Source organism: Trypanosoma melophagium (genome assembly GCF_022059095.1).
Source record: "Trypanosoma melophagium isolate St. Kilda chromosome Unknown ctg22segment0, whole genome shotgun sequence".
NCBI lineage: Eukaryota > Euglenozoa > Kinetoplastea > Trypanosomatida > Trypanosomatidae > Trypanosoma > Trypanosoma melophagium.
Window position 1 is genome coordinate 208,873 of NW_027125152.1, and position 22,971 is coordinate 231,843.

Below are 22,971 nucleotides of genomic sequence, written 5' to 3' on the forward strand. Positions count from 1 at the left end.
CGAGAACGTCGAATAATGAGCTCGTAGGTACCCCTTTTTTTTTCTTTTTACAAGGCCATTTCTATGCAGTATAATTGACCCCACAACCCTTTCTCTGTTTTTTTTTGAATTCCTCCCCATTGTGGTCACTTAACACCACAAAAAAATCATTTATGTTGATGGGATTCCATTAGAAAATAAAACTTCTACACCCCCACACCTAATAAAAAGGAAACTCGTAACGCAGGGAATTCAGTAAAGAGTCTGAATCATATTTAGTGCGACGAAAAAACTCAAAATGCGGGTTCACAAGAAGGATGACCTCCCCGGGGACAAATATGTGAGATATTCTTTGGGGGTATAAGGGAGCTCAAAAAAAAAAAAAAAAAACTCAACATTGGGAATATTCAAGAGGAGAAGACCGTCAAGAGAAAAAATTATACTTAACGATAGCGATGGTGGGAGGTTGTCTTGGGTAAAACGAGGGACCCTGACCCCCTCTTTTTTTTTTTTTGGCAGAATTCCATTTTTTTTAGTTCTGTTATTTCTTTAAATAGGGTAAAAACTCAAAACGGGAAGGAATTTTACTATAATTATTTTTTGAACTAGGGAAAAGAGGGATAGGTTAATACATGGATTACGTCAATAAAGAGAAATAGTTTTTTGTTTTTTTTATTGTTCTTAAAAGAAAAAAAAAGTAAGGCATAGACTATCCATTACCTTGAATGAGCTCTACAAGATAAAATCATGGGTGCACAATGAGACGGATTTATATCTACATTATATACATTCCGTTTTTGTTTTTTGTTTTGTATTCTGTTATTATATATATATATATATTACTGATGTATATGTAATATGTATTTTCTTTTCTATTCTTTTTTTTAATTTGTTTATTCTACTGAAGCCTATATCACTGTTGTGGGTGAAGACAGTAAAGTAAGTCGATAAAAAGAAGGTGGGGTGGAGGGGGATTAGAACTAATAAAAGTCTTGGGTGCTGTGTGTGTGTGTGTGCTCAGAGTGGTGAGAGCAGGCGAAACACATCTTTGTATTGTTTTCCTCTTGACAAGATCCACCACAGAGTGAATTCGTGCGAATATTTTTTTTACAGTTGAATATATCCACAACACTAGGAATAGAAGAAAAAAAGAATCGAACAAAAGAAAAAAGAAAGAAAGAAACGAGTAAATGCAACCATCCTCACTGCTCAACCGACAGGAGCGAGAACTGGCAAGTGAAAGACCAGTTCTCATTAATGTATCTCGTGCGGAAATTCAACTTCAACGGGAATTAGATCAAAGTACGGCGGAGCGTAGACGTGTGGAGGAGCGACAACGTGTGGTGTTTGACCGCGAACGTGCGTTGGTGCGATCACGCGTGGATCATCACATGGAGGAGATGCTGCACGGTGTGGCGGGAGTCGTACCGCCGTCTGTGATTGAACCACCCATATTTCAAAGCAAATCACCCAGAGAACAGCAACAACAACCAAAACAACAACAACAGGATGGAAAACGTAGAAAAGTGGCATTGCATGAATTGTCCACATCTTCTGCAGTGGGAAAGGCGACGGTATTACCATGCAACAATCAACGACGGCATGATAAAATGTATGTTTCTGGAAGAGATCCTACAATGGCGGCACAACAGCGTGTTTCGCCACGAGGGGAATTGGATGCCTTACCACCTGGATTCCCAATTCCATTTGAAGATTCTGGTTTTCAATGTGTAATACAATGGGCTGAAACGAGTTTTCAAGAGGTACTACTCACCGCACTTGGACCACGATCTGTACGAGAACAACGCCAAGGTAATGAAGTGCCTAATCGTCTCCTTGTAAGTGTAGCTTGTGATTTACTGAATGAAGTTCTTAGCCGTGAATCCAAATACGCCATTCTATGGCCTTTACTACGACAAGTTATCTTTGAAGCTGTTTTTACGCCTAGTAATCTTCAATCATTTCAGAAACCAAATCTTTCTGGAATGCCTTTTTCCTATTCACCTTTTAAGACATGTCATGATTTTGTAAATTTACAACTATGGTCTGATGTTTTCATAGACGGACGAAAGGAAAATGCCAAACTCTCTCAAAGAGTTCGTGATATGCAAGAAGTTGTACGTAAAAGTCAGCTCGTCCTGCGTCTTGCCCAAAGACGTGTGGATCGTGTATCTCTTGAACACACATTTCGTGCCTGGCGAATCGCTACAAGGCGAACACGTGCATTTCGAGAAGCCGCCATGGCGTATTTATTCCGTGTCCGAAGTCGTATTCAAGTAGAAGGATGTTTTTTACGTTGGCGACGTATTGCTGCACAATCGCATGTATCATCATTGGTTAAAATGTTAAAGGAGTCGGAGTTACGTGTGGCATTTCTGGAAAATGCCAATAATGCGGCCGTGGATACGCTATCGAAGAAATTATTGGAAGAACAGAGAAATAATGAAATATTAAAAAAAAGAAAAGAGGCACTAAAATCACAATTAGCAGAAAATCATGTGTTAACACTTCGAGCTATGCATAACGAACTTCGTCAGTTACAGTATAATGTTTTAACAGCAAAAAAGAATGCTAAACGTTGGGAACGCCTGGCGAAAACGTATACCTGTCAAAATAAGATTATAACCGTTTCTTCAACACTTCGAAAAAGTGGTTTAGTCTTACGACGTGTTGAAGATGAATTTGTTTTACGTACGGCAACTGCAAAAGATCGTCTCTCAGAAGCTCGTCAATGCCTTGAAACTTTTCTTCTTGATTGGGTAAATTTATTCATGCGAAATAGTTCTGGTGGTGTTTTTTGGCATACTGTAAGTAAGATAGATACAGGATTACATGAAGGGGATTTTGGTCCTGCAGGATTACTCAAACTAGTGCGTACATTGGAATCATTTTTTATTGCACGAGGTGCTAAACGAATTTTGTATTTTCCACCAGGATTCCATCGTGAAACGGATGTGCTAACTTGGAAACGAGATAACACTTCAGAAAATTCATGCGATGTGATGGGTGAAACACTTTTTAAGGAGGTAAAACGTGTATTATACTTGCAAACAGCAGAAGGTCTTTTTCCTTCACTACTTACACACTGTACTTTTCTTAACGATTTCTTTACACCAACTCTCTTTTGTAAATTCCCTCACCCAACAGCCATGTTGTGGGTACTTGCAACCCTTTTCATTGGATATGTTCGTACGGTGTCTGGAGGTCCAGTAACAGCAGAGCAGGATGTGGATTCACGTTTACGTTGCCGTGGAGAGGATAAACTGGGCAATTATGTGGGGGATGTGATTAGTGCAAAGGACGGTATGGGGGCAGAGAAAAGTGCGGTGAGTGTATCACATACCAACAGAAGAGAAAGTCGTGCATTTGTTGTGACAAATGACACTGTAATTAAAAAGAGTACACGTACGCTTGCTCATCGTAGAACGTTTATACGCAAAGCAGCTAGTGAAAACGATGATGCCGATGATCCACAGGATGGGGAGAGATTGGCGGATACACTCTCTGACCTTGAGGTATATCTTGGTCTCGATAATGCAGAAGATGATAGTAGTAATGACAGTAGCGATAGAAGTAGAAGTGGTAGTAGTAGTAGTAGCAGGAGTACTGGTGTTGTTAGTGGTACCACTACTACTACTACTACTACTACTACTACTACTACTACTACTACTACTACTACTACTACTACTACTACTACTACTAATAATAATAATAATAATAATAATAATAATAATAATAATAATAATAATAATAATAATAATAATAATAATAATAATAATAATAATATGAATAATAACGCGACGGGTAAAGCCAAGAAGGAGAATGGAAATAATCCTGCTGGTGCTGGTGGAACAGAGGGAGGAGATGGGGTTGCACTGAACGATACACATTCCAGCGCACCGAGTCCAAGTATATCTCCAAAGCCGGCAAAACAACAAATGGAACTGGAACGAAAAAGGCGTGTACAACGAAAGGCACATTTAATTCCACCTATTAGTACTACATTGTCGCATACAACACTACGGGAATATGTACAAGTGCAACAGGAAGAGAAGAAACAACGACGTATTTGGGCAGGTTTTGCTCGTGTTGTATCTTCTCTTATTGTGCGCTTTCATGTTTTAGATTTCACACCTCCACCCACACTGGAACGGAAAAAGACGACTTCAAATAAAAAACCGGTTTCATTAATGCCCTTATCCAATACGGCGGGAAATGTTTCAATGCATTTGGGATCTGCACATCGTGGGCAGCGGAGGTCTGTACGATTACTGGCCTCAACACGATCGATGGATAACTCGAGCAAGTCGGGTGTGGATAAACAGTCAGAGAGTGTTACTCTACAAAAGTGGTTAGAAGATGCGAAGACGATGCCGCATCAACGGTAGTGCGTATAATGGAAAGAGAGTGAATAAATAAATAACTAGAGAGGAAAAACGAAAAGAATATGAGATACATATACTTGGAAAAGGAACTGAGAGTATGTTTATGCTTCTCTTTCTGTGTAATGGATGTATGAAAAGAGGAAATCAACTCCATCTCTCATATTCTTTTTCTTATTTCTTTTTTTTTTTTGCTGTTATTTATTCGAACTCTTTTTTTTTGTTTTTTTTTTCTTTGTTCTCCTTCTCTTCACCGGGAAGTGATTGCACCTATGATGTAAAGTGAAATGGAAATCCAGACAAACTTTTCTGTTACTTTGTTCTCTCTTTTTTTTCTCCTTAACCCCTTCTTCTTCTTCCTCTTTTTAGGTACATTGTACCCGTATTTTGCTTATATAAGTGTACTTTTCGTTCGTGCTATATGCTCGTTTGAAGATTTCCTGAAAACCCTTATAATAATAATAATAATAATAATAATAATAATAATAATAATAATAATAATAATAATAATAATAATAATAATAATTACTATTACTATTGTTATTATTATTATTATTATTATTATTATTATTATTATTATTATTAATTTCTTTTTTGCTTTAGTGATCTTTATGTACATGCTTTTCTCTTTTTCCTTCTTGAATAAATCTTTTTTTATTTATTTATAAGTCTTACTGATCATTGGATTCTTTAAAAAGGAAGGACACCATTATATATATATATATATATATATATATATATATATATATATATTTGGGGAGTTCCAACGAATCCATAGTTGCAATCGCAGCAACCAAAAAAAAAAAAAAGAAAAAAAGAAAAAGAAAAAGGGATACAATAATTAGTAGCGAAGAGGAGGATATCATTGGCGTTAAAGAAACATCTATTCCCCATGTCAGATGATGATATTGAAAAGATCCAACGCCTCACAGTTCCACGTGGGGCCATTCGCCCCAAACTACAACCCGTTCCCGTCTCTGATTACCGTTCTGTAGTGCGGCAGATAGAAAGACGGGATAAACGGGAACGGACACGTGCGGCGATTGTGGCGGAGATGCGGGAACGTGAGGCGGCCCGTCGTAATTGTTATCAGAGACTCTGGATGGGACTGCTCTCTGGTATCTTGTTGGCAGTCGTTACAATGGCGTTAATGTACTCTCCACTTTGTCAAGATGCCGCCGTGGCATTTATGCAGTTACTGAGAGAGTTGCTTGGATTGTAAAGAATGAAGATATTTGCAGGGATATTTTTTTGGGGGTAAAAGGTTTTTCTTTTCTTTTCTTTGTTTGTTTTCTTTACTTATTATATATCCCCTCCTTATTCTCTGTTTTTTTTTTTTGCAGTTGTATTTCACTATATATATGTTGATTCGCATGGTTAACCCAAAGAAAGCGAAACAAAAAATGCAGGACCTAGCATAGATGAAGGACGAATAAGAAGGAAAGGAAGAGGTTAGAACTACCAAGACACACACACAAAAAAAATAAAAACAAATAAACAAACACGTAGACTGGCAAAAGAAAAAAAAACTGTCAATTCTCCCTAAAGTACATACATACTTCTCTCTTTCTCTCTCTTTTCTTCACATAATATACCCACCCATCACCCCTTAGCAGCGAAGGAGTGCCGATAGGAAGAAGTAAAAGAGAATAAAATAAAACCCAAAGAAAACAAATCCAAACGGTTTCCCCCACACTCTCACTCTCACTCTAAGATTATTCTCAGTCACTCTAATACACACATATACAAACATCCCGGCCTTCATGTCGCTGCGGGAGGAATGGACTCGTCTGGTAGAGGCGGTGGCGGCGATGAACTCCACCGAATCGCTTCCGCGGGATTTCACTCCCGTCGAATTTCTCCCAAACGGCCGCGATGTGCCGGCGGAGTTGTTGCGGGATGTACGCGCCAACGCCGCCGCCTTCGATGCCGCCGCCCGCGCATTATTTAAACCGCAAATGACATTAGAGGAGGGATTCCACGCCGCCCCCACACCATCACACACACAAGGTGCAGGAGAGGGCGGACGTAATAATAATAATAATAATAATAATAATAATAATAATAATAATAATAATAATAATAATAATAATAATGGGGATGGGCAAAATGGAGGATTGATGTCTGAGGAGGGACCAAACTTTTTCGAGGCATATCAAACACACGCGACGGCTAAAGGAAATACAGACGGTACAGGAACCGTTCCATTTGCTGCAACAGCATCAGTTGTTACTCGTTCTCTCGGAAGTACTGCCCGCCTTGCTGCAGGATTTCTCTTACCAGAGTATTATTCTCAAAAACATCGCCAACCAGACTTTATTCCCATTATTCTTGTTCCTTCTTCTGTTACATCCATTTTACAACTCTTCAATATTCGTGAGTTTTTGGAAAAGGGAGTTTACATTGACCCACCTTCACTCTTTGTAGATCCCGAAACAGGTGCGGTGAATGTGCAGGAGAACAAACCAGATGCCGTTATTGTTACTCCAGGAAGTTTTCTAGATGCTGAGAAGTATACCGTAGCATATAAGGTATTCCGTGTTGTGGATGATCCCAAACAGGTAAAGAACTGGCAGCACGTATGTGCATGCATTGTAGATGGACATGAATGGCAATTCCGTGGTTGGTTCCCAAATGAATCTACGGCTGTACCAGTGAGTGAACTGTTTCAGCGTGTGTGTGGGTTTTTGCCATATTTTGAAGAGGATAAGTTACCTAAAGCGCTGCAGGAGTGGCATGTTAAACCACTACCCCTGACACGTCGTCTAGTGAAGGCGCATGCGCACATTCTTCAGGCATCCGTCTTTTGGGAGCATCTGTATACATTCTTGGAAACACATCCATTTTTCAAATTGTACACAGTTCCACTAGACTGATACATGTTTTTTGCTGCTGGTGATTCTGTTGTTGTTGTTGTTGTTGTTGTTGTGATTATTGTTGTGATTGTTCTTCTATTGTTTTTATGTGTTGTTCTGGTCGTCTGTTATTTGTTCGTGCTGGAATGAGGTTGGTTGCTGATGCCTTTTGTTTCTTTGTTTTCATTTCCACTTGTGGAACGCGACCACTGATTGTGAAGTTCAGTTGCTGGAGAGTAATAGGGGTGAGCAAACGGAAAAAAGAGAACAAGAAGGAAAGAACGAACAGAGAAATGAAAGAGAAATATTCTTTTCCTTTTTTTTTGAGGAACTCAAGTATGTATGTGTATAAGCGAACGAAAAAAGAAAAAAAAAGAAACGTCAGAAACCATTCACTCTCGGATTGATTATTACAAGAAACAAGAAGAGGGTGAAGTGCCGAATCCGGAACAAGTTAATATACTCTCCTTTGTATTTTCTTCCCTACTGCCAGATTATCAGCACACAAGGCAGAAACAGTCCTAAACTAAGGTTAAGAAAAAGAAAAAAAAAAGGAGGAGTTGTGTATAGAAAAAAGAAATAAAAAAGAAAGAAAGAAATACAAAAAAAAGGCATGTGAGGGTGAATTTACATTATTATTAAACCTTCCTTGTTCTTTATTTTCTCATTCTCTCTCTCTCGTTTACTTCCTTACGCACTTTTTCTGTGTTGGAGTGATCGTAGAGAGTTAACTATAGCAGGAGCAGTCACAGTAGCCGTAGCACCCCACATCCACACACAAACACTTCACACTTCATCACAACCGTAATTATGTTTCGTCGTGTGGCCCGCCACACTTCCTTTATTACTTCCATCCAATCTCGTCATACCACCATTCTCTCTGTACGCAAGGGTGATAAGGTGGTGTTGATTGGTGACCGCCAGGTGACCCTTGGCGAGCGCATTGTGGCCAAGTCGAGTGCTTGCAAACTCCGCAAGATCAACGACGATGTTGTGATTGGCTTTGCCGGCAGCACCGCCGACGCGATTGCACTGATGGAGAAACTCGAAAACAAACTCGGGGAGTTTCCCAATCAACTCACGCGGGCCGCCGTGGAGTTGGCGAAGGACTGGCGCACCGACCGCGCCCTCCGCCGGCTGGAGGCGTCTCTCATCGTCTGCAGCGGCGAGGCCACGCTGGAGATTGACGGGCAGGGCAACGTGATCACGCCGGAGGAGGACGGCATTGTGGCGATTGGGTCCGGCGGCACATTTGCAAAAGCCGCCGCCCGCGCCCTCATCGACGTGGACGGATACGACGCGGAGCAAATTGCACGCAAGGCGATGCGCATCGCGACAGAGATTGACGTCTTCAGTAATGGACACTGGGATGTGGAGATACTCAACTGCAAGCCGGCGAAGGCAGCGACGGCGACAGACAGCACCACACCGAAAGTAGAAGGAGGAGAAGGGACAGCAGAGGGCTCAAGTGAGGCGGCGAAGAGTGCATAAAAGGGGGTTTCCAGAGAAGGAAAAAGAGGAAAGGAAAGGAAGGAACGAATGAATGGGGGAAAAGGGAAGAAGAAAGGAGAGGGAGAAAGAGGAGAGATGAATAGGCGGGGTGTGTGTGCGGGGGAAAACACAGAAGATAAAAGAATGCAAGAGAATGAGAGGAGAAAAAAAGAGAAAAAAATGGGCACCCAAAACAGTAGTGTCACATACTCATATAGACACAAGGAATAAGGTTGAGGTATGACTTTACAAGGAAAAAAAAAGGAAAATAGAATAAAAAGTATAGAAAGCGCAAGAAAGAAAAAAAAGGTCAGATTAGGAACAGTTAATTCCCTTTCTTTTTTTTTTGTGTTTTCTACGGGAATGCGTATAAGCGAAGAGGAAAAGGTGAGTCAGTGCGATTATATTTGCATCACTAGCAATGCTACTACTTTAAAAAGGTTCGATAACGTACTCACAAAGAAAAACAAACAAACAAACAAACCTCCCCTTTGTTTTTCTTGTCGTTGCACTTCTTTACCTTTTCCTGTTTTCATCGCATTTGTTTTTCCCCATTAATACGTTGTGTGGTTCTTTTTTTTTTAAGGTTATTTTATATTCTATTTGCGATGTGTTGAGCTTCCCCCTCGCTTCTTTTTGTTTTTTCTCGATATTTCTTGTTTTCCTTTTTCCCCCTGATGCCTATTGTTAACACTGCGGAATCTACAGTGTCAAATACACACACACAATGTATGCTTGTATGTGTGTAAAGCTTTCTCTGCTCCTGTGTTTCTCTTCCTTATTCCTTTTATACGTTCGCACCTATATGATAATGTATGAAATCCCATTTGATGCCTTTAGTATGCTATTGTTAGTTTTATAAGATTCTTATATTAATTTTTAGATGACCTTTTTTCTTCTGGTTTTTCTTCTTTTGTCTTATTCATTTCTTATTATTATTTCTTTTCTGCACGAAAAAAAACGAGAGGGGGAATCCCTATCCTTTTTTTTTCTTGCGTTTGCGTCTGTTTTGTGGAAAAACACGAGGACGAAATATAGAGGGGTGTGTGTATTGGTCTTTGTCTGGAGGACCTTATAAGAAAAGAAAACAAGAAGCAACAAGAGAGACAAGCGAAAAAAAACAAGATATAAAGAAAAGGAAGGGAAGCAGCAACGTAAGAAAAGCGAAAGTAAACAAGGAAAGAAAAGAAAAGAAAGAAAAACGACAGCAACAAAGGTTGATATGGAAAACAGTGTAGGGGCAGCATTGCGTTATGAAAATGATCGTCGTCAGTGGGCAACATCAGCAGAAGGAAAAGCCCGTGGCTAATAGAGAGAGGAATACACGCCCACCGCCAATATAGACCACCTTGTGCAGCCGCAAGACCCGCAGAAACACGAACAATAACACCAACATCAAGAATGACAACATCAACAACAACAGTAACAACAAAAACAGTAACAGCAGCAGCAGCCGCAGCAGTCGCATTGCGTCGAGAGCTACGACTTCAGAGTGTACAACCGGTGTGGTGTAAAACCGCATTGTATCCACCAACAGAGGATGGACTCTCAATGGAATTGCGGGACTTTATTTCGTGCATTACACTTAACGCAGAGGAGGAACGTCAACGACAGGAACTTATGACGAGGGTGCAGAACATTTTGGCGGAACTGTGGGGTCCTACAACATGAGTTCTCGTCTACGGTGGCTTTGCCCTTGGGCTTTCTATCCCTTCCTCAGATGTCGATCTCACAGTTCTCTTTGAAGATGATGATGCCACTGCTGCTGCTGCTACTACAACAACAGGAGCAACAACAACTGCATCCACTACTTCTACAGATACTACTACTACTACTACTACTACTACTACTACTACTACTACTAATGATAGTGATGATGTTGCTTCAACTTCAACTGTGGCGATTGAGCTGCGGGCAAAACGCCTGCGCCGACTCTACCAGCTTAGTGACCGACTCGCCCACGATGGACTCTCTGTGAGGGTATACGACTTCTGCCGTGTACCTGTGGTAAAGATCCGCGATCCATTCAGTGGTGTTGTGTGTGATATTAGCGTGTCTGACCTCACACATATGGTGGATGTTTTACAACGACAAAGTGCATGGCTTGCGGCAAATCGTGGGGCGCGAGAACTCATCATCGTGACTAAAGCCGCACTTAAACAATGGGGTCTTAACTCGCTCTTCCATGGCGGTCTTTCCTCTACCGCTCTCTACATGCTTGTACGCCGATTTCTGCAGGAGGAAAGTACGCTGGAGAGGCTTCAACGCAATATAACACCGCGACGATTACGGAATTTCTGGTACTACGCCTCATCACATGCATTTATCAATGGATACGGCCTCCATGATGCCTTTGCGACTGGAGATGATAGTGAAGCCACTACCAATATTAATACTAAGACTAATAACAATACAGAAACCATGTTAGGAGCGGAGTTAACCGTTACGGTGCGAGGAGGGGCCGATCTCACAGCTGCCTCTTATCGACTGCCGGAGGTGTTGGGAATGTTTCATCGCGCCGCAAAAGCCCTCGATGATGCCATCATGCGACACAGTTCCCCACGACTGGGCGGCAGTTGCAGTCGAAGTAATATATTTGTAGATCCACGTGAGAAAACAACCGCTATGGCAGCAGCAGCAGCGGCTACGTGTAAACGTCAACGTGTACTCACCTAACAGAATGGTTGGGCGTAGTGGAAATCCCCCATCGATGACAGTGTGTTATTTAAAAAAGAATTTTTGTCTAATTTTTTTTTCTTTGTTTGTTTGTTTTACATTGGTTGTTGGATTCTTTTTCCCCCGCAGCCCACACCGCAGACCATTTTTGCATGGCCAAAGCTATAGCATAAAGCGATTTTAGGGGGGAGAAAAAAAGAAAAAAAAAAGAAATGCGTCTATATATATATTAAAAGAAAAACAACAACTCCCTTCTTCTGCGGCATGGTGTGATGTTTTGTTTGTAATAGTGGTAGTGGTGGTGTGATAATATTGTGAAGTAGTGGTAGTAGTTGAAGAAGAAAAAAATACAAAAAAAAAAAACAATCAAAAGGAAAAAAAAGGAGGCAACGTTAAAGAAAGTTCTTATTAATTTTTCGGTTGTTCTTTTTGTTTTTTGTACATTCCATAGTTTTTCTTTTTGTTCGTTATACAAACTTTTGTTCTTAATTATTCTAAAAGCAAAACATTTTTCTCTTCCTTTTAAGTTATCTTTACATCTAAACCCTCCTTAAAATAAATTATTCTTGTTTTTCCCCATTAGCTTCTATTATCACGATTTTTCTATTGCACCTTTCGTTATTGGGCGATGATACATGATAAGCAGAAGTAGTAGTAACAGAATAGTTATTACGCCTCATTAGAGAAGTTTATTTATGTGCTTCTGTTTTTTTTTGTGTACAGGAGTGGGGAGTATATATTTAAATTTAAAACTTTTCTTTTTTTTTTCTCTCCTTTTCTTTGCCCGTTTATTCTCTGTATTTTGTGATTTGGTGCTTGGAATATGGTATTGTGTTTCTCTTTATTCTTTCCTTATTTGTTCCTTTTATGTATGATTCTTTTCTGCTTCTATTTTTTTATTTATTTTTATCTTCTTATCCTGTATTTAGGTACAGGAATACGGGTATTTAGGTGATGAAATACGCAGTCACCACACCAAAGTAAAGAATGAGAGAGAGAGAGAGAGAAAGAGAGTAGTGGGGTAGCATTATCAAAAACGAAAAAGTAATAAAAAAAAGCCTAAGAATAACAGATGTTGTTATTTTAGAAAGGTAGGAGGATTGAATGACATAAAATAAGAAATTGTACGATTCCCGCTTTTTGTTGCTATTCCATATCTACAACAACAAGAAAACAACGACTTTGTTTTTTTTTTCTTTCCATCCTTCTCTTTCTCTCTCTTTCATCCTCTCCCTCATGTATGCATACATACATACATACATACAGCTCTATACACATTCCCCCCATTTGTAGGAGAGGGGGCAATGGGAATACAGCACATGTATGATGGCTGGTCGTACGAGCGACTGCGGCAGCAGCGGAATCGTGCGCACTTTTTGCTGGAGGACCCCTACCGCTTTGTTACAGTACTTTTACACCGCGGTAAGCTGTACGCTATTGACAGTCCGTGTTATCACGCCTCTGGTCCACTCGGCGAGGGGGAAGTGATGGACATTGAAGACACACTCACATCAGGAAAGGTGGCGTGTCTGCGGTGTCCGTGGCATAATTTTCTTATTTCCATTGAAACCGGCGAGGAGGTGGAGGTGGAAACAATAGAGGAGAAAGAAATAGCAACAAGGTGTGAGGGGACAGGAAGTGTCATGGAGAGTAAAAGGGATGTATTGCAGGATATGGAAATGCCAACCTATCCCCTACGACCACATTGGGAAACAACTAACGCACACAATAATAAAAATAATAATAATAATAATAATAATAATAATAATAATAATAATAATAATAATAATACTGGAAAGTTACGAGTATCGCGTGGGGCAATTGTGCAGCGTACACATAATGTCTGGCTGGATGAGAATAGTGGTATTTTAACAATTGAAGTGGCGGATGAAAGTGAAATACGGCGCCACCCGGTGGCCTCAGACAAAGTGGCGGGAAATCTGCAGGATGGGGCACTTACAATGCAGGTGTTTGATATCAAACTGCGGGGGTTAGGTGCCTGACACACACTGGAAGAAGAGGAAAAGAAAAGAAGAAGAGAAACAAGAGGAAGAAGAAAAAATAAAAGAAAAACAACAACAACAAGAGATAAATATGCTATGTGACATGTTTAAATACTTTATTGATTTTATTTGTTTTTTTTTTTGGTTTTCCTTTTCCTTTTTTCTTTTCGATGTTCTTGATGTTTTTCTTATTTTTTTTTTCTTCTTTCTGTGCGAATGACTTATTCGTGATCATCTTGTAGGTGGTGGTTGTTAGAGAGCCTAAACACCTCACTGGGAAAAGATTCAATTGTTTTCCCCCCCCTCTCTTGTATTGCTCAGATACTGTCGTGTTCACTTTGTTTTTTTAAATTCTTTTTTTCTTATATTTAGGGGTTGTTTTCACACACAAGATATACACAGACTGAGAGTGATAAATATATATTTTCGTAGGTAGAAAGGAGGAAAAAACAAAGTGGAAGGGGTGAGGTATAGTATCTAGCCACGAGAAGGAAATATCAGTGTGTAAGTTAACAGCGTACGGTTTTTTTTGTTCATTATTAAAGTCAATCAAGCAAGCGAAAAGTAAACGAAAAGTATTCAACAAAAGAAGAAACGGAAAAGAAAAAGGGAAAAAAAAAAGAACCACAACAAAACGTTAAAAAAAAAAAATACACACAAATGAACAAGGAGTTCCTCAGTGACCTCTTCGATGAGGAGGTGAAATCTGTCGGTAAAGTACTATTAGTAATAGCAGCTGGTGCTACTTACTTTGCACAACGTGATCAGGGAAGCCGATTTCTCACTCGTAACGATGTACAATACGCTATTGAGGCATATCTCCCTCAAGGTTATGACCGCGGTATTATTGCCGCACGTGCCCACCAACGTATTACGAAAAGTCTTCTGATAAAATCACTTGGAATTGATGCGGTGAAGGATCAATTACGAGTGGCAGTAGACCGTGAAGTGAAACTTTCAGGTTTGATGGAACTCTTTAAACTCACGGTAGTAGGAATACTCAGCGCGGCACATGTACATAGCCTGACAATTACTTTATATGTAGTGAAGATGATGACACTGGTATTAGTGGCATTACTACGTAGACGTGAGGAACAGAAAGGTTCTCATGGTGGAACTGTGGTGTCAAAGATTCGCTCCTGGTGGTCAGGCGGTACTCAAAACCTTATCATGCAAACGATTATAGAAAAGATGCAGCAAGAGATGGATTTGGCCGCTCCATTAACGCAAACTATGAGTAATGAAGAGGATATTGAAAAGAGAGATGCGGAACGTGGATTTTCAGTGGAGGCGTTATTGCGTATTGCTGTTCCCCGTGTAGTGGAGACGGCACGACGAGTAGTAGAAGATGCGCTTTATCGTCGTCCTCCACATATATTTAGTGCAACTGGTATTGTTACAGGACGAGATTTACAGGAGTTTTTAGAAGAAATTTCTGAGGAATTTGAGGCTCAAATCGTATGGTCTGATTGGTTAACACCACCACCACCACCACAACAACAAGACGTGAAAAAAGCCACACAGAAAAATGGTATTCATACAAGTAATAATAATAATCATTATTCAGATCATAATGGTCAAAACGGCAACAGCAGCAGTAGTAGCAGTCCATCCAGTGAAAAAGGCGTATCATCTCCCTTTCCCGATGGCGATCATAATAACAATAATAATAGTAATAATGATGATGATGATGATGATGATGATGATGATGCTATTCTGGAATACCCATCCGGCTCAACAGCGGTGTTGGGTGATCCGTGGGGATATTCCCATCGCCAACGCAATCAACGCACCGTAGAAAGTGTGTTTGGCCCTTCACGTGATATTTCACCAGAAGAACGTGCGGCCCACGAGGCGGAGTGTCGTCGGGAGGAGTTAACACGAGATCAGGCAGCTGGTTTCTTTCATGCCATTATTCACAGTGCCTCCTTTAATGAGATCTGTATTGCCTACGCCGCTGAAGTAATGGAACAGACAAAACACGCCGCTGGAAACTTAAGACATGTTCGCACTTATGACGTTGGAACCGACTCTGCAAAGATGCCGCAGGTGATTTCATCTTTAGATGCCCATCGGCTGCAGTTGTTTGATCGTGACTTTGTGGTGCGACCGTATCTTCGATTGTTGTGTGAAGAAACTGTGAGAGCGACGTGTCGTCAGGCGTAAAAATAAAGAAAGAAAGAAAAAAAAGGAGAAAATATATATTGGAAAGAACAATATGAAGAATATATAATACGGCATATTTTTATGTGGGCTCTCTCTCCCTTTTCTTTTTTTTCTTTCGTTCTCTCTCTCTCTGCGTGCGTGTATGTGTGTAATTGGTAATATATACACAAATGGGATACGTGTTAATGTTTTGCTTTTATAGCTTTTTTTTTCTTTCCTTATTTGTGTTTGTGTGTGTTTCCTTCACTTCAGCCTAAACAGTACGGCTGTAAGGTAATCAAAAAGAAAAAGAAAAGGAAGTAGTGAAGAAAAAAAAAAGAAAAAAGAAGAAGTAAAGGCGAAGAGCGTCCTGTACGTAGCTCTACGAGAGTGAAAAACGGGATTCAAAACAACAACGGAACGAAAAAGAAAAAGAACGATAAATGTATGTCTCTATTATCAGACGTACAACTAAAATCAATTACAAAAGGATATAAGAGAAGAAACGAATGTATTATTGGTGAAATAAAATTCACTTTCCAAGGTGTATACACTTATTTTATTTTAAACAGAGTGCATTGAATGGCTTGCTGCCCTTGTTCCTTCTTTTTTTTGTGTGTGTTCTTTCTTCTTGTCTTCGGACGTCAAATTGTTAATAATAACATTGTTATTATGATTTTACTATTTCCTTTCATGGTCTTCATGATAAAGTAATATTCCTTTAAAAAAAAGGAAGTTCTTTTATTTTTTTTCGTTATCTCTTTTCTTTTCCTTTCTTTTTTTTCCTTCTTTATGACTTCCATACATTAATACATACAAGCCAAACATAGGGGTTTCGTGTCATCTCTACTACTTGAGCTGAAGTGGGCAGCAGCCGGCAGTGTAAGTAGTGCTTGGAAACAAATTGTATTCAATTCAATTACAGAAATAATACTAAACCGAGAAGAATAAGTAGAAAGTTCACAAAGTGAAAGAAAAAAAAGAACAAAAACAAGGAGTTGTAAATACTTGTTGGTTTGAAGTAAGTTTGCAAACAAAGAAGGAGTATTATAGAGGTGGAAAAGAGTATCAGTATCTCTTTCTTCCCTCTCTCCCTGTGTGGGTGTGTATTGATTAGTGTGTAACTCTGTGTCTGCTTGTGGAAATATATATTGCCTTTAAAACAAACAACGACGAAAAAAAAAGAAAGAAAAAAAAAACAGAGAAATACTAAATAAAGAATAAGAACGAGAAGAAATGGAAAGTAAGCAACGTGCATGGGAATCACTGCGGAATGATGCCCGGCATATAGACAGTCTCATTGAGCATCAACTCACCGCACTGGAGAAGACGGCACGTATAGGCGACAATTCCAACGGGCCTGGATTTGAGACTAGCAGCAATAATAAAAGCAACAACAGCAACAACATCAGCAGCAACACACTCAACACAAACATCCATAGCCACATCAACATCAACAGCAGTGCGAGTCATAGCAGTAGTGCCACGGACGGCCTGGCGGCGATTGCCAAAATTGAAGAGGCCCAACGGGAGTTTGACCGCCAGCGCGCGGAGGTGGAGGCCGCCCTGCTGCGCTTTGAGTCGATTGTCGACAATATGGCCGAAACCGCCCGCGGCCTCCCGCCCGCCTCCGCCGTCCACACACACACCGACCGCTTCCAGCGACTCGTGGCGGAGAAGCGGCGGGCCGTGCAGCGCGTTGTGGCCGACTTTCGCCGCCGCCGCGAGTGGGCGGAGTTAATGCCGGCCGTTGCGGGAACAATTGCTGGAAATAACAATAACAGCAATGCGGAGATGCACGACGGTGTGCGGCTGCTGGTGGAGGAGCAGTCGGCGCTGCGGCACACGCAACGGCGGGTGATGCAAATAGTGCAGCAGGCGGAGGCGACGCGGGAGGGACTGCGAGGGCAGCGGGAGAAATTTATGCGAATGGAGGACCGCGTCCTGCAAATAGCGGAGCGGGTGCCGATGATTAAAAGTGTGTTGGGCCGCATTGACAGCAGACGGCGGCGGGAGGCGGTGGTGTTGGGCGCCATTATTGGATTTTGTCTCTTTATTACTGTTTTCTTTATATGAGAGAAAGAGAAGAAAAGAGTGGTGGTGGTATATTTATTGCTGCAGGAAAATGAAAAAGGGGAAAGAGAAGAAGGAGTAGGAAATAAAGAAAAGGTGGAGGCGTGTCGAATGTGTCTCTCTTACTCTTTTTCTCTTTGTGAGTGCGAGGGGGAAATACAAAATAAAACAGTTATATATATTTATATTTATGAAGTTATATGTTGTCTCTTTATGCTTGGATATCTACAACTCTTCTTTTTTCTTTTCTTTTCTGTTTTCTTTCCCGAAACATTATGTATATGGCTTTTTTTTATGTTTGTATCCTTTTTACTTCTGTATTATTGGATTTTTCTCCAATTATTTCTGGTATCATTTTTCATTTCTTGTTTTTTTCTCTTATTTCTCCTTTATTTATGTGTTGTTACACAGTATGTGTAGTACCCATACACACATAAATACATATTCGTCTGCAAGTACGTTAACGCATAGACAGTGTGCTTCTGCTGGAGCCAGTTTGCGGTGCGTTTCAAAGGAGTTACACACGAAAATCGATTCAAAATAAAGAAGAGCAGAAGAGAACCGGTGCGAAAGTACGAAAGAGACAAATAAAGAAGAAATAAAAAAAACCAGACGAATAAAAGTATACCCATATATATATATATATATATATATATATATATATATATATAGTAGGGGAGATATATAGAGCGAGTAAATCCAAAGAAAAAAAGAGAGAGATAGTGGTGAGAAACGAATGTCAGTTAAAGTAGAGAAAAGCTCTCCTACGCAGGGAACATCAAAATCTCGGAAAGTACATTCAAGAATAGATGCGGTTCCTCCTATAGCCTCACAGCATCTCCCATTACGAAATGGTAATAAGACAGCCATTGAAGATGCAACAAAGCCGGTCAAGAATAATAGTAATACTACTACTACTACTACTACTAATGCTACTATTACTAGCAACGGTAGTACTATAGGTAAAAAAATTAGTAGTGGCTATGGTATTAATGCCGTTACCAGTGCTCGCCGGCACAAATCTCCCTCTTCGATGAGAAAAAGAAGAGAATCTATACATTCCAGACGACAAGGGGGTAGTTCTGGTATTATGGATCATAATACTGTTGCAAACACTGTTGGTGAGACTGCGGAGTTGCTGAAACGGCTTTACTCTGATCCTGATGGACAGACTGAATTACCAAACTCACCCAATTTGGAATATGATCTCACGTGTACATCTAAACAACAACCCATTGTAGGGGGAAATAATGGAACGGCGACAACGAGGAATAATACCCTAGAAGATGTACCACAATTAAAACGACAAGCATTATCTTCACCACAGTTAAGTAAAAATCGTAATACAGTAGTTAGTGAACAAGAAAGAAATAGCTATGATGTTCCTTCAGAATGCTCTAGTTTAAACTCTAGTATAGCTCGAACTCCCCGTGCAGAGGATCGACTTGATATAGAAACTGAAAATGGGACTCAACAATTAAGACACCGCAGAGAAGGACAAAAAGAAGAAGGGGAAGAAGAAGGTCGACGACAACAACAACTACAAGGAGATATTAATGGCTCTATCCTTTCACCAGGTAATACAGAGGATACGGAGCAATTAACACCATATGATGAAGATGATGAAGAAGAAGCAGTACAACAATATATGGGAAATAGTGCATCTATGAGTGCACTTCGTAATGAGACGAACGCTTCTTCACTTTTGTGTGGTTCTACATTGGAAGTAATGTCACAAATGACATCTGAAGCAGAATGCACTTCTATGAGACGTTCACGAACTCCACGATCTGCTCGTTTTCGAGCAAGAAGGTTTTGGAAAGAAGCCCCACGTTCAACGTCGCCCCCACGGCGTGAGAAACAACGTTGTCATCATAGTACAGAAGATGTATTACCAAATGGTCTTTCAGATGCTGTTTGTCGTTCGTTAAGTTTATATAATGCCTTTTTTTTAGATACGGATAGGAAAATGTGGTATGTGGATAATCTTGTCCTTGCTCGTTGTCTGGATTATATTGGACTTATGGGTTATGAATTGCCAATTCAGATTCAAAGACAAACTCAAGAGCAACAACAACAAGAAAAACAATTCGATAATGTTCTAACAGAAGTGTGGGGACGGTTGGCATCACCTATTGTTTGTGTTTCACAGGAACGAACACGTACAACAGAGTCTGTAGAACAATCATCATCATGTCATTGGATGTTAAATGGTAAACCCTCTTGGTCAACCCTACGACCAAAAGGATCTGTACTATTTCTTAGTCAACAGGAAGCTGAACGATGGCTCTCTGAACAGGAATTTGTTATAGGTACTATTTTAGCATGTTGTGCATGTGATGATCGTGGACCACCCTGCGGTAGCGATGGTGTAGTGCCATATTTAACTCCCATGTGGCATCCTATTGTACAAGCAGCGGCGTATGTGCTACATCGTTTTCCACACTGGGGTGGAGTTTCTGGATTTATAGAAATGTGGGAAAGACAAGTAGGGATTGTTCTTGGTACCGCAGCTCCCTCACATCAACGTGTGTTTAGATTTCGTGAAGAGAATATTGTTTTTTCATCCGATATGGAGGGTGGGAATTTGGCCCGTGTGGAGCGTATGCGAAATGCCACACATCAGCCAACGTTTAACTTGTGGTTGGAACCGGAACCAGGATGTGAACAGCGGTTGTGGTTTCGATTTGCTATTGCGGGAGTTCAACCACTTACGGCGGTTTGTCTTCGAATTGTTAATATTCAACCAAATACGAAATTGTATATGCGAAATGGCATGCGTCCAGTCTGGCGTGCTGGGAATTCCCCACGACAATGGACACCTGTAGGACAGTGTGTATATCGCACCATTAATAATGATGCTGATGGAGAGTTAACGTTTGTTATTATCCCACGTAGTACGGATATAATTCAAGTTGCTTTCTGTGTTCCCTACACCTATGCGGATCTCCTTTGTCATATTTCTCACTGGCATCAATTAGTGAAAATGAGTCCTTCTGGAATTCGTTTTGAGGAACGTGTATTATGTTATACACAGGATGGACGTAAATTACACTTACTCGTCATTACAAGTCCTACTGCGAAAGGTTTACAAACACGTAATAAAAGACGTGGAACGGAATGTAATACACCTAGTACAAATACTACTAGTAATACAACTGCAGCAGCGGCTTTAGCAGTTGGTGGAACTACACGTCGAACTCTTCTTGGTCCTTATTCACACTTCGATAATGGTAAAAAAGTGATATTACTCAGTGCTCGTGTACACCCTGGTGAGGTAACCGCATCGCATGGCATTCACGGTGCTATTTCATTTCTTCTTTCCCGTGATCCACAAGCGGCACTTTTACGTGAACATTTCGTATTTTATATTGTTCCCATGTTAAATGCGGATGGAGTGGCTCGAGGACATTCTCGACTCGATCAAAACGGTTTTAATCTTAATCGTTGTTATAACAATCCAAATCCGCAAACACAACCGACTGTGAATGCCCTACGTAAAGTGTTTGATCACCTTCAGCAGACCTTTAAGGAACGTTTCTTTATGTACATGGATTTTCACTCCCACGCCTCACAGTCTAGCGGGTTTATGTTTGGAAACTTTCTTCCCATGACTGTACAACACTGGAATATGGTTTTCCCAAAGATTGTGAGTCTACACGCCAAGGATGTATTTAACTTCTCTCTATGCCGTTTTGGTAAAGGACATATGACGTCAAAAGAAGGCAGTTCTCGCGTTTTATTTGGTGGAAGTCTTATTCACTCCTACACGGTTGAATTAACACACTTTTCAAACAATTGCATGTACGTGGATGGTGTGAATAGTGATGATCTGGCCGGCCCAAACCGTCCAATCTTATCAACAGGCATAAACGCCGATGGAGAGACGTGGGAATCGCGTTATGCCATTACTCATGAAATACGAAGACGTCTAATTGTGAACCCACGCAGCGATGCTGCGGCGAATAATAATAGTAATAATAATAATAATAATAATAATAATAATAATAATAATAATAATATATCTACATCCACTTCAACACCAGCGCCATCACGATCTCGTTCTGGAAAACCACGACGGCAACAACAAACACAATCACAGTCACAACAATCACAACAACAATCATCTAAGCGTCAAGGTAGTACGGCGAGACGGCGTATTGAGAGTGAAAACACGCATGATGGAGTGGCGAGTCTGAGAAGACGGCGCTCGCCGTTGCGCCACATTGAGATTCCGTGTGTTCTCTCGCAGAGCGCAGAAGTGGGTCGTGCGTGTCTGGTCGCATTGCTGGACTACTGCGGTATTGAGAGTCACGGAACCCCACAATTTATGGCTTATGGTGGTATAGAGCGGACACTGCGAGAGGTGAAGCGAAATGGAAATAACACAGTCGTTGCGAAACCTCCGGCGTATCGCCTGCAGTTTAACTACAAACAGTATTGAAATTGTATGGACTTGGATATGTTCGCACATCCTTTTTTTTCCCTTTTTATTATTAATATTATTATTTCATACCGTTTGTTCGTTTTCACAAAGCCGACGCGACAATTTATTGCTTTGTTTATTGATCATTGGTCTTGGAACCTCTATCCACGTTTTTATCTGGCTTCACGGATCTGAATGATCTCTCGTTTTTCCCTTCTTGTTCTTTTCTATCTATCTATCTGCCTGTCTCTTTCTTTCGCTTTCGTTCTTTCGTGTTTTCTTATTTTTAATTAGGCTTGACACACCGTTATGTGTCTTTTCTCTGCTTTGTGTATGTATGTGCCTCTATAAATAATTAACTAAACATATGTGCGTTTTCATTGATTGTAATTTGTATGCACACAACTACACACACGTACACATATACAAACACACATCTAATATATGTAAGTATATATGAGATGTATGCGTGTTTGTATATCTAACCGTATGAAATGAGAGGGATAAAATGAAAGAAAAAAAAAGAAGAAAGAAAAAAAAAAAAAACGAGGTGAAGCTAAGGCATAAAAAAAAAAAGAAATTTGTGGAAGAAGACGAAGGAGGGGGAGAAGAAAATGCGAGATCATTTCTGTATAATCTATTCGATTTTTTTTTCTTTTTGTTTTCTCTGTGCCAAGATTTTATTCGGTTTCATCTATTATTATTATCCTTATTATTATTATTATTATTATTATTATTATTATTATTATTATTATTATTATTATTATTATTATTATTATTATTATTATTATTATTATTATTATTATTATTATTATTATTATTATTATTATTATTATTATTATTATTATTATTATTATTATTATTATTATTATTATTATTATTATTATTATTATCCTTATAATAATTATTGTCATTTCAGGTAAAGCTCTGTATACGTGACT

The 22,971-nt window shown here is 40.0% G+C and overlaps 9 protein-coding genes across 11 annotated transcripts; all 9 read left to right on the forward strand.

Annotated features, from left to right (window-relative positions):
* Positions 1 to 1,169: 1,169 nt before the first annotated feature.
* On the forward strand, positions 1,170 to 4,367 carry LSM04_001793 (uncharacterized protein; the record flags this gene model as incomplete). 3 transcript variants are annotated; one of them, XM_067334573.1, is made up of 2 exons in its annotated part: positions 1,170 to 3,365; positions 3,428 to 3,430. In XM_067334573.1, 2 exons carry the CDS (start codon positions 1,170 to 1,172, stop codon positions 3,428 to 3,430), a joined length of 2,199 nt encoding a protein of 732 aa, XP_067191620.1. The 3 variants fall into 3 exon arrangements, with proteins under 3 accessions (XP_067191620.1, XP_067191622.1, XP_067191621.1); XM_067334575.1 differs by lacking the exon at positions 3,428 to 3,430 and having other exon boundaries at positions 1,170 to 1,403; positions 1,442 to 1,501; XM_067334574.1 differs by having other exon boundaries at positions 1,170 to 4,367.
* Positions 4,368 to 5,253: 886 nt separating this feature from the next.
* LSM04_002815 (uncharacterized protein) lies at positions 5,254 to 5,583 on the forward strand (the record flags this gene model as incomplete). The annotated part of the gene is made up of 1 exon (XM_067334576.1): positions 5,254 to 5,583. The coding sequence occupies one exon, from the start codon at positions 5,254 to 5,256 to the stop codon at positions 5,581 to 5,583; it is 330 nt and encodes a 109-aa protein (XP_067191661.1).
* A 541-nt stretch (positions 5,584 to 6,124) lies between these two features.
* Positions 6,125 to 7,237, forward strand: LSM04_001892 (Cell division control protein 73; the record flags this gene model as incomplete). The annotated part of the gene is made up of 1 exon (XM_067334577.1): positions 6,125 to 7,237. The coding sequence occupies one exon, from the start codon at positions 6,125 to 6,127 to the stop codon at positions 7,235 to 7,237; it is 1,113 nt and encodes a 370-aa protein (XP_067191624.1).
* Positions 7,238 to 8,026: 789 nt separating this feature from the next.
* On the forward strand, positions 8,027 to 8,707 carry LSM04_009573 (Proteasome; the record flags this gene model as incomplete). The annotated part of the gene is made up of 1 exon (XM_067334578.1): positions 8,027 to 8,707. The coding sequence occupies one exon, from the start codon at positions 8,027 to 8,029 to the stop codon at positions 8,705 to 8,707; it is 681 nt and encodes a 226-aa protein (XP_067191861.1).
* Positions 8,708 to 10,108: 1,401 nt separating this feature from the next.
* On the forward strand, positions 10,109 to 11,383 carry LSM04_003651 (uncharacterized protein; the record flags this gene model as incomplete). The annotated part of the gene is made up of 2 exons (XM_067334579.1): positions 10,109 to 10,364; positions 10,428 to 11,383. The coding sequence occupies 2 exons, from the start codon at positions 10,109 to 10,111 to the stop codon at positions 11,381 to 11,383; spliced, it is 1,212 nt and encodes a 403-aa protein (XP_067191687.1).
* A 1,304-nt stretch (positions 11,384 to 12,687) lies between these two features.
* On the forward strand, positions 12,688 to 13,386 carry LSM04_002484 (uncharacterized protein; the record flags this gene model as incomplete). Its single annotated transcript, XM_067334580.1, has 1 exon — positions 12,688 to 13,386. One exon carries the CDS (start codon positions 12,688 to 12,690, stop codon positions 13,384 to 13,386), a length of 699 nt encoding a protein of 232 aa, XP_067191647.1.
* A 660-nt stretch (positions 13,387 to 14,046) lies between these two features.
* LSM04_006070 (uncharacterized protein) lies at positions 14,047 to 15,552 on the forward strand (the record flags this gene model as incomplete). The annotated part of the gene is made up of 1 exon (XM_067334581.1): positions 14,047 to 15,552. The coding sequence occupies one exon, from the start codon at positions 14,047 to 14,049 to the stop codon at positions 15,550 to 15,552; it is 1,506 nt and encodes a 501-aa protein (XP_067191761.1).
* A 1,215-nt stretch (positions 15,553 to 16,767) lies between these two features.
* On the forward strand, positions 16,768 to 17,607 carry LSM04_002835 (uncharacterized protein; the record flags this gene model as incomplete). The annotated part of the gene is made up of 1 exon (XM_067334582.1): positions 16,768 to 17,607. One exon carries the CDS (start codon positions 16,768 to 16,770, stop codon positions 17,605 to 17,607), a length of 840 nt encoding a protein of 279 aa, XP_067191662.1.
* Positions 17,608 to 18,340: 733 nt separating this feature from the next.
* Positions 18,341 to 22,048, forward strand: LSM04_009648 (Peptidase M14; the record flags this gene model as incomplete). Its single annotated transcript, XM_067334583.1, has 1 exon — positions 18,341 to 22,048. The coding sequence occupies one exon, from the start codon at positions 18,341 to 18,343 to the stop codon at positions 22,046 to 22,048; it is 3,708 nt and encodes a 1,235-aa protein (XP_067191864.1).
* Between the last annotated feature and the right edge of the window lie 923 nt (positions 22,049 to 22,971).